This window comes from Carcharhinus amblyrhynchos, chromosome 18 (genome assembly GCF_965287045.1).
Source record: "Carcharhinus amblyrhynchos chromosome 18, sCarAmb.v2.hapA, whole genome shotgun sequence".
NCBI lineage: Eukaryota > Metazoa > Chordata > Chondrichthyes > Carcharhiniformes > Carcharhinidae > Carcharhinus > Carcharhinus amblyrhynchos.
Genome location: NC_137341.1, coordinates 11,582,287 through 11,599,387, shown reverse-complemented (window position 1 = coordinate 11,599,387; position 17,101 = coordinate 11,582,287). Strand labels below are relative to the sequence as shown.

Here is a 17,101-nt window from a genome sequence, read left to right as displayed (position 1 = left end):
ATTCTTTTTCAGTTTTGTTTTCTTCTGGTAAAAGCTCACTGTACAGATTTAAGACTCTGTTGATTGCTATCATACTGTATTGTCATTACTTGGACAACTAGAATTTTTCCGAGATCTATCTTGAAGCACACCTAATTTGCTCTTGAAAGACCCAGCTAATGTCTACCAAACTTGGTTTCTCTCATTGAAGCATACAATAGGAATTGGGCATCTGCAATATCTCCTGGTTCTGCTTCTTATAAAGTTTAGTATTATGCCAAAATCAGTGGAAATAGAAGTCATGTTTTAGAAAATATGGAATGGATGAGAGTGGGTGGGTGTGAGTGAGAAATCTGAAACGTCCAAAAATGCAATATAGTACGTCCTGACACGAAAGCACAGATGCACTCCTTCAGTCATTAGTGATGCATTACGCCTCGTTGAAGACCAGATTCCAAGGCCCAGTTAGCACTACCTGTCAACCACAGTCTCACCAGTGAGATGAGAATAGGCAGAGAAATAAGCCAGCCTTTGTTCTGAAGCATGAATGTCATAGGCAACTAACCCAAGTGTAACCAAGCTGTATGAATCTTCCAGTGCAAAACAGGTACCCAGTACTCAGCAAGTGGAAAGCCAACTTCATCAGTCTATGTAGAACAGACCATGTCATTTAATTCTTCTAATATAAAGTACTTTGTAATGCAGCCAAGTCTGAGGTGATAATTTAATACATCTTTTATAAGGGTCTTCTTTCATATATTGTAATGACTGGACATTATCTCCATTGTGCCTGAGGTCTTCAGGAGGAAATGGTTTTGTGATGCATGTTGAGGAGTCATTATGCTTTCCAATGTTCCCTAAATCTTCAGGATGGGTTGTTTGAAACAAAGGGAATGGCTTTTTGATGCCACCTGATTTGGCACCCTGACACACTTCAGTGAGCTTCTCACTGTGTGGGAATCTGGGCCCACAAGTTGGTGAATATAGACATCTTTCCCTGCTCCAAATCTGCCCCTGCAAAAATGTAATAAGGTAGGGGCATATTGAAATTTAAACATGATTATGAGCTTATTGGTATGAAGCAATAGCTTCCCAACCTGGAATCTAGTCCTGTTTGAAATATTATACCATTAAATGCAGCACTTCATGATTGTAGTATATTCCACTTTTGTTGCGAGAATGACTTTCAAGCCGTTTCCTTTCTGTGACTCAGTTTTTTGTAACTGAGATTTGCAATTTAAAGGAGGCACAGCTAAAAAGGGTTTGGAGATTTTAAGTGGAAATAAGCACAGCATTAAAATCAGTAACTGGTCAGAAGGCTCAATCTTCCCTTAAAGATGGGAAAATGAAAAGCATCTTTTTGGAGGAGAATTTAACTGCGCAGAACACAAGTTACAGGTAGCTAACCAGTGCACTAAGGTTTTTTATTTGTTCATGGGATGTGGGTGTTGCTGGTTGGGCCAGCTTTTATTGCACATCCCTAAGGGTATTTAAGAGCCAACTGCAATGGTTATACTTGTTTTCTTTTGTGGGAGCGTTTGTTGTCTCCCACTTAGCTTGGTGTCCAATGCAATCATAGAATAGAATCATAGAATCCCTATAGTGTAGAAGAAGGCCATTTGGCCCATCAAGTCTGCACCGACCACAATCCCACCCAGACCCTATCCCCATAACTCCATGCATTTACCTTAGCTGGCCCACCTGACACAAGGGGCAATTTAACATGGCCAATCCATCTAACAAGCACATCTTTTGTACTGTGGGAGGAAACCCGGAGAAAACCCAAGCAGATGTGCGGAGAGTGTACAAAATCCACACAGACAGTGACCCAAGCTGGGAATTGAACCTGGGACCCTGGTGCTGTGAGGCAGCAGTGCTCACCATTGTGCCACTATGCCATCCTTATGAGAATAGGCAGAGAAATAAGCCAGCCTTTGTTCTGAAGCACAGAAATCATTGGCAACCAACCTATGAATAACCAAGCTGTATGAATCTCCCAATGTAAAACAGGCATTCTGTACTCAGCAAGTGAGTGACAGGTTGGATTCTAGCAGCTACTAACTGTCAGGGTTTCATACCAGAGTGTAGAAATTGGTTATTGGGCAAACTATTGAACAGTGGGGCCATTACACCGCAGTGTAGCTCTATCCAGTTAGATGTATATTTCCAGCTGAGCACCACACAAAACCAGGATTCCTGGCTAATGTTTTGTTTTTCCCATATCAGATGCACAATCTTCATTGTAGCATCCACAATGACATCCCTGGTGATGCCCACTAACTGATCTGAAAGACTGTTTATTTGCCCAGTGAGTCATTGGAGGAGTTATTGTAAAGAAAGACAGACTTACATTTTATATGTTGCCTTTCACAGCTTCCAGATGTCCCAAAGCAGTTTACAACCAACAAAGTACTCTTGAAGTGTAGCCACTGTTTTAATGTAGGAGGCAGGACAGCTAATTTGCACACAACAAGTTCCCATGAGCAATGTAACGAACAGATAATCTGTTTTTAGGTTCTGGTTGAGGGATAAATGTTGGTCAGGACACAGGCAAAATGCACCTGCCCTCCTTAGAATAATGGCATGGGATCTTTTCACCTAGGTAATCTAGAATCTGGATCACCTAAAAAAAAAACAGGGACACCTAGGTGAGTCTCCTATTTATCAACTATAGCTCAACCTTCAACACCATTATTCCTACAAAACTCATCTCCAAACTCCATGGCCTGGGGCTCAGCTCCTCCCTCTGCAACTGGATCCTGAACTTCCTAACCCACAGATTGCAATCAGTAAGGATAGTTAACAACATCACCCCATGATCATCCTCAACACCAGTGCCCACAACGTTGTGTCCTCAGCCCCTTCCTACTTATACATAAAGTTTAAAATTTATTTATTAGTCACAAATAGGCTTACATTCAACTGCAATGAAGTTACTGTGAAAATCCCCTAATAACTCTGGTGTCTGTTCAGATACACTGAAGGAAAATTTAGCATGGCCAATGCACCTAACCTGTACGTTTTTGGACTGTGGAAAGAAACTGGAGAAAACCCACACAGACACGAGGAGAATGTGCAAACTCCACACAGACAGTGAACCAAGCCAGTGCTGTGAGGTAGCAGTGCTAACCACTGCAGCATGCCACCCCATCTACATCTATGACACTGTGGGCAAATTCCCCTCCAACTCAATTTTCAAGTTTGCTGATGACATCACTGTAGTGGGTCAGATCTCAAACAATGACGAGACAGAGTACAGGAATGAGATAGAGAATTTGGTGAACTGGTGCGACAACAATAATCTTTCCCTCAATGTGAACAAAACGAAGGAGATAGTCATTGACTTCAGGAAGCATAGTGGAGGACATGCTCCTGTCTACATCAATGGGGATGAAGTAGAAATGGTCGAGAACTTCACATTTTTAGGTGTCCAGATCACCAGCATCCTGTCCTGATCCCCCCCCATGCTGACACTATAGTTAAGAAAGCCCACAACACCTCTACTTTCTCAGAAGATTAAGGAAATTTGGCATATCCACTACAACTCTGACCAACTTTTACAGATACACTATAGAAAGCATCCTTTCTGATTGTCTCACAGCTTGGAATGGCTCCTGCTCTGTCCAAGACTGTAAAAAACTACAAAGGGTCATGAAGCCCAGTCCATCATTCAAACCAGCCTCCCACCCACTGACTCTGTCTACACTTCCCATTGCCTTGGAAAAGCAGCCAGCATAACTAAGGACCCCACACACTCTAGACGTACTCTTTTCCACCTTCTTCCATCAGGAAAAAGATACAGAAGTGTGAGGATGCATGCCAACTGACTCAAGAACAGCTTCTTCCCTGTTGCCATCAGATTTTTAAATGGACCTACCTTGCACTAAGTTGACCTTTCTCTACACCTTAGTTATGACTGTAACACTACACTCTGCACCGTCTCCTTTCCTTCTCTGTGAACAGTATGCATTGTCTGTATAGTGCGCTAGAAACAATGCTTTTCACTGTATACTAATACATGTGACAATAATAAATCACATCTTTTGTATCCATGTGAGAGGGTCTCGACTTAACGGTCTATCTAAAAAAAGCACCTCTGACTAGAGTTGGTGCTGAAGTCTCTCAAGTGAGACTGAATCTACACCCTTTCTGAGTCAAGGGTGAGACTCACTACAGCTGACATCAATCCTAAAGGCACTTTGTTGAAGGGTGGGCAACTTATGATTGGGAATGTTGTTTTCTTTTCCCACTTGCCTGTTGGTGCTTGGAAATAACTTGCCACAATTGGTGGGCTCACAAATCTGAAAGTGCTGCTATTTCAAAAATATATACCTTCTACAAAAAAGTTCAGGATAAATCAGTCTAACTGTTCACTTCATCCTTTGCATTGTAAAATATATCTTAGACTAGATCATGTGGTTTATGTTGTCTACAGAAAGTTGACGTTGCTGATACTTGATCATGTTTTGGAAAATAAATCGCACCAAGTTTTCCAGGTAATGCAGAATAAATAAATTGACTGACCTGTACTTAATCTGTTAAATTGGCATTTAACTGTATAAGTTAATATTAGATTACATTGTGTAACCCAGAATAACAAGGCATCAATATTTAGTTTGCAATAATTATCATTTGGGCAATAGCTGAAGCAGCTATTCAAAGGACTCAGGTTTGCTAGACCATTATAACACGTAGGTACAAATACCAGGAACTGAGGCACAATAAGATTTCCATTTACTTATACAATGATCCCTTTGTGGAACTGGTGTGGCAGAGTTACTGAGCTGATGGTGAGATAGCATTGAATTAATGCCTGATAGGGTTGTTGGCTTGGGATAGTTTGATGCTTCATACTAAATTCACCTCGCATGTGTAATCTAGCTGGGCAACTGCTCTGATGTCAGCCATCATAGTTTGGCTCAATGTTCAAGTAATAAGATGTCTGTCTTGTAAATGTTTTTGTTGATGAGTAAACCTGTCAGTGGTGCACTTTTCTGATTGTTGACATGGGCAAAAGTTGGACTTGCACTGCCCAGCCGTTAAGAGCTGAAGAATGTGCAGAGTTTGAGAATAGGGAGTGTTGATAACTAGGGGCAGCATGGACAAGTTGGGCCAAAGGGCCTGTTTCCATGCTCTAAACCACTATGACTGTATTCTATAGAGTGGATCTTGTACTTCAGGACAATTCAACGATTTCGTAATTGTACAAAAAATGAAATTTGCAATAATATCTTAAACCATTATTAAAGCAAATAATTTGGTTGTTATTGCATTGCTATTTGTAGGACTTTGTGCGCAGTTTGACTCTCATTTCTTGGATTACAACAATGGTTGCACTTCAGAAGTACTGAGCGAGCTGTAAGGTGCTTTGGCATGTCCTAAGACTGTGAAAAAGGCTATATGAATGCAAGTCTTTCTTTATATGCCAAAAGTCATAAAGAAACAAGTGGCCCGTTGGGTTAATCCTCCGTTGTTTATCGCGCGTGGCAGGAGTGCATGGGTTGTGCAGCTCACTGGATATAGATTAAGTTAATAACTTGTGTTTAGAAGAAATTCTAATCCAGAAATCAAAAAAAATTAGAGATTGATTTTGTTTCCCAAGTAGTGGATTATTAGTGCGGTTGTCAACTGAAAGGCATTATGTATGTGTTTTAACTGCTTCTGTTGGTTCTGCAGTGAATGTTGCCATGGCGATGCCTTCTTCCAGGCCATCATTGCATGTACATCTGATATGCGGGCAGATGGTCAGAAGAACTGACAGCAATAGCACCGGGGAGTGTGTGTGAATGAGAACACTGTAGTCAAGACCAGTAGTGGGTAACTCCATAAATTATTGGGATCTTTTGTGTCCATTTTGAAAAGCAAAAGGCACTAAGACCTGGAACAGATCAGCAATTCCAGTTGCTCATATATCATGCAGTGCCTTTACTGTAGTAATCAGTTAAAATGCCTCCCCTCACGAAAGTTTTAACGGCAGCGCCTTATAGCATTTTTCATTTATTAAAATGCACCTTTAAAGCACTTTGACACTTTTGTTTAATGTGTAAACGTTGACACCTTATTCACCAGGAATGTAGCAATTGTTTTATACTTCAACACAGCTCAGTGGAATGGTTCCTCAATGAATAGCTGAATAGAGAGTTTTATGTATGTGTTTCAAATGCTTGACAGCCTACTTCTATCTAATATATAAATTAACATCCATTAGCTCTGCCTCCAGCAATGGAGGAAGTATGTTTGCCTGTATTCAGGTAATAGCAGAGCATGTACCTTTGAAGTGAGAAATACTGATCAAAAATTAATCTCCCCCCACCTCTAAAAGCATGTGCTTGAAAGATGATTAAAATCTCCTGTGGAATTTTATTTCAGTTCTGTTCTCGCCTCTTTTTCAAGTCTTCATCCAAGAGGGTAGCCAGATGGCTTACTGCCAGGTCTCTGCCACTGGCATTCTGTAATTACCCACCAGGAGGTTGGTGAAATGGGCCAAGAAGACTTCCATCTGTCCCTGTGGGGATTCGTCAAGCAAAAACATTCTGGCCACAGTTGGTAGTACAGTGTATTGAATTGTGTGCTAGTATGTTTAATACATAGCAGCAAAAAAAAGTATTGATTTTATATTTGGCCCTTAACGTAGTTACTGTAAATTACTGACGAGGTAATTCATGAGAAAGAGCTTGTCATCATTTCATGACTGTGTGGCCTGATTATGCCTTTATTCCCCTCTTCCCAGCTTTCACTTCTTCTAAGTGTGTGGATGTGACTTGGTTGGAGTATACCTCCAGTGGGATAGTAGGCCCCTGCCGCCAGGATTGTCTGTTCCTCGTGTATGCCTGGACAGTGAATATTGGCTGATTATTTGACTAGCTTTGAAATTGCTTCAGTGCAGGAGACATTTTTTTTTCAGAATTATTTGGAGCCCATTTTGTGTCCTCTTCCTGGGTCTTTTTAGTTGGAGCAAAATATGTTTATGTATTAAAAATTGAGTTGCCATGAAACAGATGAAAGATTGAGCTTAAAACCAGTTGGAGCAGATATGCAGCATAAACCGGAACAGGGAATAGTTTGAATGGTGGAGTATGATCAAACTAGTCTTTTCAATTCAAGCTTTCACTGGGATTAATATCCATTTGAGTAAGATTGTTTTTTCTTTATCTCTCCCTCAGCCCCTCAATAACACATGTTTTTCCTGTATGGGCGTTGCACTTTCTCTTTCAATAATAGGGTGGGACTACATTGCCTGCAGACTTCTTTATACCTACTGAGATGTGATTCTGTAAGATTTGTCTGTGCTTGTTTTGAAATTTCCTTTTTTGGTTTGTGCCCCCATGTAGCCAGGGAGCCTAGCTGAGGTGGGGTATACACTCTGGTATCTTCCTGAAATGGGAATTTTATATGTTTAAGCCGTGATGAATGCTAGCAGTTAGTTCAACTATGGAAGGCATCATACCCTGTCTGCATCAGACATTGCAGCATTGGAAAGAAGAGGGATATGGAAACCCTGGCCACTGTTTTGTTACCAGCATATTGTTCATGCACTTCTTTTAAAAATCACCTTGTAGATTTTTTTTTACCTCTCTGAACAACGTGTGCCAACGTGCGACTCATCTGTAGGTGCGGCATTGCTTTCAAGCTCAGTTTTATTATTGCCTGATTCTGCAGATACTTTTTCTAAGCAGAGGCTGCTGAATAACAATCAAGGCCATTTGCGGCATCTGAACTTTGATAGGAGGTCAGCTAACTGTCCTGTTACAGTTCTGACCTTGGTCACAACTTGAGGACCCTACTGCTCTGTATTTCTGAGTTCCACATCATATGGCATAGCTTGAGAAGTGAAAAATAAAATTTAGTAAGAATTGTGCAAAAAAATCCAAATTGATGATGAACAGGTATGCAAAAACTCCTTAAACAGAAATGATAGGGATAGAGGGATAGAAACTAGAAGCAAGTGTAGGCCATTCAGCCCTTCGAGCCTGCTCCGCCATTTATCTTGATTGTGGCTGATCAGTGAATTCAGTATCCTGATTCCACCACCCCCCCCCCCCCCCCCCCCACCTTCCCTTGCTCCCTTAGCTGTATCTAATCTCCTCTTGAAATCAGACAATGTTTTGGCCTCAACTTCATTCTGCGGTAGCAAGTTTCAATGTTCACCACCCTCTGGGTGAAGAGATTTCTTCATCTGAGTTCCAAAAAGACTAGTAAATGAAAAATATGCATAGTGATGCTGAACATTTCAAATGTACAATACTGCCACCCCCTTCCCAACAACCTGTGAAATGTCTTTTGGAGACAACATACTTACGATATTCCTAGAATCATGATACAGCGCAGAAGGTGTCGACACAGCCCATAGTGGTTTTGCTTGTTTTGGCAGAGTTGTACAATTAAATCAAACTCTCTTTCAGCCGATTCCTTCAAACTTCCTGCTTGTCTGCATACAATACCAGTCAACTGTGTTTGCATTTTAAATAATTTTGTGAGGTATAGGTCTGAGTTGATTGAGCTCTGCTGGTTATTTGTATGAGAAATGCGCAGGGTTCAATTGTCTTTTTTATCCTGGGAAACCTTATGAAGTTTTTGAGCAAATTTTAAATGAAAAGCAAGCAAACTGCTGTTGTCAAAGACTGTTTAATGTTCCCGTGTGAAATAAGTTGTGGCTTGTCTGATTAATCATAATTACCTTCATCTCTCAACATATAGTTAATATAAATGTCATTCCCTTCCATTGTAATAAGCATCACAATTTGCACAGGTGGGAGATGTACATTCCATCGTATTCAAATTGTGGAAGCGTAATGTCGGACTTTGGAGCTGGTGGAGATTGACACTTTCATGAAGATTGTGTTGCTTTCAGTAAAGCTTTGAACATCAAAGCACTCCTGTGTCACAAAGGCTTTAAAGCATGTAATGCTTTCTCCTAACCCTATTCTATTAATACTCAATTTTTTATGAATCAGTTTTCTTCAGATTGTTGCCCTTCATTTTCATTTTTGTTACCCTTAACTCTTTGATGTCCGACAGTTAATCAATGATTTTTGCTTTGTGGTGGAGGAGTTTAAAGTCCTACCATTACATGATGACTGTTCTTAAATACAACGACCATATGACTGACTAAAGCAAGACTTCAGATAACAGCCTTGAAGTCATTAAGCAAATTGTGTGGGAGCCTTAGGATATTATTAACTTGATGGCTTTGATTTTTTTACTTTGCAGCAGCCTCCTGCTGTATGTTTTGTTTGTTAATGCTAAGTTGCGTTATATTAGCAGTGCTATATATACATCATGATGTTGATGTTGTTGTTGTTGTTGTTAGCAAAAGAAAGACAAAACAATAAACCCAGACACTTCGGAGAATTTGGTAGACAGTTTTCAGTGGAGTGGTACTTGTGCTGTGCGTGTATGTAATATGCTTGGCTTGATTCATGTGTCCTTTACAATCTATAGAAGAGGGAAAGAATTATGATTGTTACATACATTATAGACCTCCTAACATCAGAAAAAAGAAAATGAGTTGCGTAGGTTTACGCAGCCATCTAAAACGGGGAGGTCATCTTTTTAATCTGCAGCCAGTGCTGAATCTGCCAATGTTGATATAAGCAAAATACTGTGGATACTGAAATCTGAAACAAGAACAGGCCCAGCAGGCCTAGAGAGAGAAGACGGTTAACCTTTCGAATCTGACTCTACTTCAGATCTCTTTTTCTCTGTTCTTGTTCCACCATTGTTAATGTCTGGCTCAACACCTACCCTACTGCAAGTGCACCTATGTCCTAAATGAACGTTTGTGTTGCAATACACTGCTGTCTTGTGAAACAGCGTGACTTTCATTAGAGAGAACAAAAAATTGTGTAAATCTTGCTGTATTTACATTCAATTCCATTAAATAAATATCCTGATTAGTTTAGTAGGTAAATGCTCTACCAGTGATAACAGAGCAGGAAAGGCCAGGGATTTAATTTGCTGAACTCAGCTGGCATAGTAATCCTATAATTGGTTTCTCAATCCTTTGAGCTTGCGGTGGGGGCTGTTTCCGATTGCTGCCCAGTGACCACCCATATCTGGAAAGGGTGAAACATGGGTCACATGTCATACTGCGTACAGTCAAATGGGCTGCAAATGTTTGCTGTCTGCATTCAGTTGGGTGAAACCCAAAGGGCAGCTGCCTCTGTAAAGTCCTCATACCTTTACCTCAGTGTGCTTCTTCAGTATTCAGCTTGTGGTGCTTGTCACCCACCCTTCAGTTTCAAATGAAAATACCACAGTGGGACAGTGGAGTGGGTGTACTTGGGGAAGATTGGTGGGTGAAAGTGTTTTGGGGTCAGAGATTACCATGACTGCATTGTTTTTGAGCCCAACCAAAATAAGATGGCATGTCTTATTATTGCCTCAATTTTCAATATGCGAATAATGTGTAATTGTTCAACAGCCCCTGTAAACAGCAAAAAATAATTAAACAACTTAGCCTCTCAGCCCTGAGGGAAATGGGAGCCTAGACTTAGAACATAAAAATACCTTGGTGGAGAAATCATTTTTGAGGTTCTTCCAAAGATGTGATTTTATTCGAACGTAGCTTGCAGCCAAGTAACGCCCCTCCACACACAAGATGCATGACTGTACTTCGTTCTCGGCCTGCAGCACCTTTTCTAAAGGAGTAAGTACCTTTGCAGGTGCACGGGGAATGTTGGTACCCTGGGCTATTGGGTTCCATTACCTCTTGATGTTTTGTGGCTTCTATTATCTTTGTCTGTCCCATTAATGTAATAAATGCTTCTCTTTATTAAAAATTATGGAACTGGTGCCAAACAGAATATGCAAATTGATTTTGCATCTGTTATTCCAGCTCAAAAACAAAACGCTTATGAATAGTTAATCCAAATTTTAAAAATCTCCTTTTTCATGCAAACAGCCCTCGTCCAGACTCTATTAAAACTGGAGCCTACAAAGTGCAGCTTTCAATTCTGTTCATTTGAAATTGGAATGTTTTCCAGAACAGAGGAGTAACATCTATAAGATGCCTTTAATGCAATTTATTGAACAAAATTTGACCCTGAACTTTATAAAGAAATATTAGGAATATCACCAAAAACTTGATCAAAGAGGTAGATTTTGTGGAAGGTTTTGAGGAAGAGAGATAAAGGTGGAGGGCAGAGAGGTTTATGGAAGGAATTCCAGCACTTAAAGCCCAAGCAGCAGAAGGTGTAGGCACTGATGGTGTGGAATGACTACAATTAGGGACGTTCAAGTGGCCAAAGTTAAAATAGAAACATAGAAGGTAGGATCAGGAGGAGGTCTTTTGAGCCTGCTCTGCCATTCATCACGATCATGGCTGATTGTCCAACTCAATAGCCTAATCCTGTTTTCTCCCCATAACCATTGAACCCGTTTGCCTCAAGTGCTATATCTAGCTGCCTCTTGAATACAATAGAATCATTGAATCATGCAGTGCAGAAGGAGGCCGTTCAGCCCATCAAGTCTGCACCATCCACAATCGCATTCAGGCCCTGTTCCCGTAACCCCATGCATTTACCCTAGCTAATACCCCGACACTAAGTGATAATTTAGCAGAGCCATTCCATCTAACCCACACATCTTTGGATGGTGGGAGGAAACCAGAGCACCTGGAGGAAACCCATGCAGACACAGGGAGAACGTACGGACTCCGCACAGATAGTGATCCAAGTTGGGAATTGAACCCAGGTTCCTGGCACTGTGAGGCAGCAGTGCTAACCACTGTGCCACCATGCTGCTGAAATCTGAGAGTTGTAGGGCTGGAGGAGATTATAGACTGACCTAGATGTATTTTAGATGCAAGCTTTCTCTGAGACAGCTCAAATCATTCCCCTTTTTTCGTATTGATAATAGTGTCTACGTATTATTTGCAGCCTTAACTGGTTTTAATAACATATCCACCAAATTCTCCAATCATTTTCTCACTCCTTTGTTCCAAGCATACTGCTGCTTAATCTTTATTTCCTGTTTTTTTTTAAACTAATCCCTCAACTTTATACTTGTACAGAACTTCATAAGATGCAAGGAAACAAACCGTCCAATAATGTCTGAAAAGAGAATCATAGCAGAATGTCAGATCACAGTGAAGAATTAAAATTTCAAGCAGGGAGACAAATTTGTTACCCAGGAAATATATTATCATTGGACGGATAGAGTGGCCAAGGAATGAGTTGAAGGCTTGAAATGGCCAAAGGTACATTTCGAAACGTGAAAAAGGTTACGATCAACTCAGAGTTAGCCTTGGAAACAAAGCTAAAAATCCTGGAATGCTACATGCATCACACCAATTTTGACATTGGGTAGTGATTGTTGGGTGATTAGTAAAATACAGAGAACCTACTCTTGCTCCTAATTTGTATGTTTGTAAGAATTGAGGCTGCAGAGTTATGATTTTTGAGGTGAATAATGAAGATGTCTTGGACAAATCACACAACCAGTGAAAACGTGCTAGTAAAATTTGAAACCAGAATAATTGTGCTGGTCAAGATCAGGGAGAGTCTTCTGGAATTTCTTGAGCGTGTAATAAGATATTGTGATTTAGAAAGTTTATTGTTGGTGGGAAAGATTGATGGTGAAAGAGATTGAGGTAGACAAAGAACAACCTTTTTAAAGAGCCTCACAAACTGGATGAATGTACCGCCCACAAAGATTAACCACGTCTTCAGAGCACGATTGACATGGAAGTCCACAGTCGCCAACTATGGTTAGGGCTTGGTACCTGAAGAGAAAGAAGAGACCTTCATAATCAACCTCTGTGCTACCTGCCCAGGTCCCTTTGGATTAATGCAAATTGACTAAAAGTAAACCAGAGAAAATCTGCACTTTATTCTACTGGGTATCTTTATTACAAAGAAGTACATATCTTAGTTCACTCTCTGTTGCGTTTTCTTGCCCCATTTTGAAGATTTCGACTTGTTCCAGGATTCCTTTAGCGCCTTTCCCTCTTCATGTGAGAGTTTTAGCAAACCTTTGAAGCAGAGTGTCAAGCTAACCCTGCTGAAGTCATGATGTGGAAGTGCCGACGTTGGACTGGGGTGAGCGCAATAAGAAGTCTCTCCATTCCAGGTTAAAAGCCAACAGGTTTATTTGGAATCATGATCTTATGGAGTACTCACCTGATGAAGGAACAGTATTCTGAAAGCTCGTGATTTCAAATAAACTTGTTGGACTTTAACCTGGTGTGGTGAGACTTCTTACTGTGCCCACCCCACTGAAGCAGGAGCCACTGGATAAATTTCAAATCAGGAAGTGCAGCTGACTCCCACCGTCCCTTCCCTGATCTCTACACCCATCCTCCACCCCACCCACAGATCTACGGGGAAGTGTAGCACCTTTGCCACTAGTTACACTGAGGGCAACAAAAAAAATCAACACTTCTGGGCATTGAGCTTAGGACATTACTGGTCTGCAAGACAAAGTTGATAATGTGGGTAAAAATGAAAAAAGTAGCAGTGGTTTTGGAATTGCGTATAACTGGAACTTTCCCATCTCCAATCCATACTCCATTCCATTGCCAGCCATTACAAAGTAGTAGCTCATCAGTGGGCCTCTGCAGCCACTGTTTTTTTGTTTCATATGTAAAGCAAAAAAACCACCTGATGCTTTGTTCTATGTCCCATTATAACTTCACATCTAACTTCAGCAGTCATTAAAGATTGAAGGAAATGAATCTTCCTTTTAAGTCCACACCCAACTTTCTAACTTATTGCCTTTTGTTGTCCTCCAGTTTCCAGGCAGAACGGCCTGCTCTGAACGTGGCCATATTTCCACTCCTTCATGAAGGACTTGCTGACGCCATCAGGGATGTTCCTATGATGCACTTGGATGAAATAACTCTATTTAAAAGTCGTGTTGCAGAAGACCCTCTGCATCTCTGGTGGTGATACCCAGCGCTGCAGGAATTGAATACAATGTGGGTGACCACACCCCCTCCCAACATGCGTGCTCAATCTCCTGAATTTCCTCTGCCTGTCGATGACACTGTTGTTTAAAATAAAATACACACATGTTTACTGTCTTGTGGAAACCAGAAAAAGGATTGAAGTTACAGAAGTTTGTTTTTGTTGCTTTGTTTTCCTGCAAAACTCCATGGAATTTGGGTCAGCACCCTTAGTAATGGGTTTTGTGTGTAACTAGTTTTATGTTGTGTCTGCTGTAGTTTTCACAGTAATTGGAAGTAAGAACATGAAAAGCCAAGGACAAGTAACAACCGATCAACACTCATCCCCCTAGTACTGTAATAATCTCCCAGAATACCATTCATTGTGTTTTGAGCGTAATTAATGTTTGCGTCTACTTGCTGCTTAATTTACTTTCCACTAGATTAAATCCTCTGGTTCGTCTTTCCTGCTTCACCTTTGCAAAAACTGAGTGCAACCGAGTTTAGACTAGGTTCTTTCTTTTCTTGCCCTGTTCTCAGATTATCTGCTACTTTTTTAGACAGTGCTTGATCTTCAATAACCTTCCTTTAGCTCATACACTTGACAGCTGGGATCAGTCTTGTTCATCTCTGCGCCCTCTCTAGTGTTTGTATATGTTCTTTGTGATGTGGTGACCAGCATTAAATACAGTTCTTCAAGTGTGGTCTGACTGGTGTGTTTTAAAGTCTTTGCATAATCTCTTGGCACTTGTGTCCTATTTTCTGGCAAAGTATTGCGCCATTCTTTTTTCTTGTTTCACATTGCTTTGCTGTATTGTCCAGACAAAATGATGATGCAGCTAGCACTCCCTCTCGGTCTCTAAATCTAATTCACTGTGTACATATGCACATGATTTGATTTATTATTGTCACATGTATTTAATAGGCAGTGAAAAGTATTGTCTCTTGCCAGCAATGCAGATCGTTCATAGAGAAGGAAAGGAGAGAGTGCAGAATGGAGTGTTACATTCATAGCTAGGTGTAGCAAAAGATCAACTTAATGCAAAGTAGGTCCATCCGAAAGTCTGATGTACATGATGTAGAATTTACAGTGCAAGAACAGGCTTTGGGTCCAGCTACTATATGCCATAAGAACATAAGAATTAGGAACAGGAGTAGGCCATCTAGCCCCTAGAGCCTGCCCCGCCATTCAATAAGATCATGGCTGATCTGTCGTGGCTCAGTTCCACTTTCCCGCCTTCTCCCCATAACCCTTAATCCCCTTGCCTATCAAAAACCTATCTACCCGCGTCTTAAATATATTTAGCGAGGCAGCCTCCACCACTTCAACGGGCAGAGAATTCCAGACATTCACCACCCTTTGAGTGAAGAAGTTCCTCCTCAACTCCGTTCTAATGCCAGCATTTATACACTCATACTACCTCTTTGAACACCTACTCATCCAACCCTAAGAGTATTTCTTTCTACTCCTGCCCCATCATGTACTTGCCCAGCTTCTACATAAATGCAGCTATGCCTAATCTATAATATGCACATAGGATAAATCTAGACATAGACTATGTTTATCTGCGCTGAATGCAGTTACTATTTAAATAGGCACATGCTGAGGTGATCTAAATCTATTGCAAAGCATTGACAATTGGCACTTTTTGGCCACTGTTAATTCCAGCATTTTGAGGCACACATCATGGATTCCTTATCTGGGTCTTTGTGTCATCTGCTCAGGTACCAATTGAAAGCTGGAATTGTGCCTCTATTCCGATATAGTGAGATTGCATTTCAATGTGTTTTACAATGCAGAAACTGAGCAGGGGTGGAGCACAGACTGATGATACTATCATTTTCAGGATTCCTGTAGGGATTGAATTGGTGAAGACCCTGTATGATGCAACTCCTTCCCCAGCCCCATCTCGTCTCTCTTGCTCATTCGGCCTCTCTCAGCCGGGGCCTTGTATGTGCAGCTGCACCTGGCTTCCTTGCTGTAAGCTGGGCTTGTTTGGATAGGGGAACCGACTGGGGCTTTATAGTTACCAGTTGTTATGCAAGTGAAATAGTCTTGCAAGATTCAGTGTGAAAAATGACCACCTGGTTGCTGTCAGTGGATGCCTGCATGTGAACCTGTCTCCCAGTCTGACTCAAAATAGGAGGGAGAAATTTCACATTTTGTTTTGTGAAAATAAAAAGCAGATTTTGAATTGGGAATTTTGAGCTGTTGTATTACTGCTGATCTCCTGGTGGTAGCGCTGCTGAGCTATTAAAGATCTGCTTTCAGCCGTGCCACCACCTTGAATGTAATTGTGTTGTGGAGATTGTAAACCATTTATGCCTCACTTCCTATTTCTTTGATAAACCATCACTTTTATGATGTATTGCATAAATTACTTTACAGATGGGACCCATTTGGCCCGTGACATGCCTGTATCAGAGCTTGCACTTGAGCTGAAGCAATATTCTCCAATCAAACGTCTGTCCTTAAATCAATACAAATATTGCAGATGCTGGATTTGCTGCAGTTCTGAAGAAGTGTGATATTGGACCCTAACCATTAACTCTACAAACCAACTTTCTCCACAAATGCTGCCAGATCTGCTGAGTTTTTCCAGCACTTCCTGCTTTTCTATGTCTTCCCTTTCCCTCTACCCCTTTATATCTATGCCGCCATTGTCCTTGACAGGTTAGTGATCAAGCTTCATTGACGTGTCGAAACAATGACCGGGACTGTTTTGGCTCCACTGGGATTGGGTAACTCCCAATGGCATTGCTCAAGGCATCATCAGATTGCATATACTCCTTCACCACATAAAGGTGGTAGCCCACAGCAAAGGTGGCACTTCAAGATCCTCATATTAAACCAAAGCATACATAGCTAGATGACAAAAATTTGCCAAGTGCTGTGGCAATGGGGAGTGAGTGCCAGGAACAGAGATGTAGGCTTGTGAGTCCCCAGTCGATTTGTACCCAGGTGACAGATGTGTAAAGGTTGTTGGGCACATGTTGAGACAGAGCAGCATCTGGGATAGAAGTCCTCTTCAGGTTACCCTCTGGTCACCATAAATGGGGAGGGGGCTAGGAAAAATGTCCTAAAATTAGGCTCTTTCCCCTGGCTTAGGTACCACAGCCTGTGGAATCACAATGTCAGTCAAAGAAAGAAAACATTACATTTTACAACTTGGAATGTTAGAATACTCATGGGGAATCTCCAAGAGTGGCCATTTGAAAAGGAGAACTACAATCATC

The 17,101-nt window shown here is 41.1% G+C and overlaps 1 protein-coding gene across 3 annotated transcripts in view; it reads left to right on the top strand.

Moving 5' to 3' along the window:
- Positions 1-17,101, top strand: part of fbxl18 (F-box and leucine-rich repeat protein 18) — a 77,511-nt gene that overhangs the window by 26,157 nt on the left and 34,253 nt on the right. For 2 of the 3 annotated variants that reach the window (XM_080206378.1, XM_080206380.1), the window contains exon 4: positions 13,712-14,563. The exons of the other annotated variant lie outside the window; for it this stretch is intronic. In XM_080206378.1, coding sequence (XP_080062504.1) covers positions 13,712-13,868 — 157 coding nt within the window. In that variant the 3' untranslated portion in view covers positions 13,869-14,563. Of the gene's footprint in view, positions 1-13,711; positions 14,564-17,101 lie in introns of those variants that run through there. 3 annotated transcript variants of the gene reach the window in all.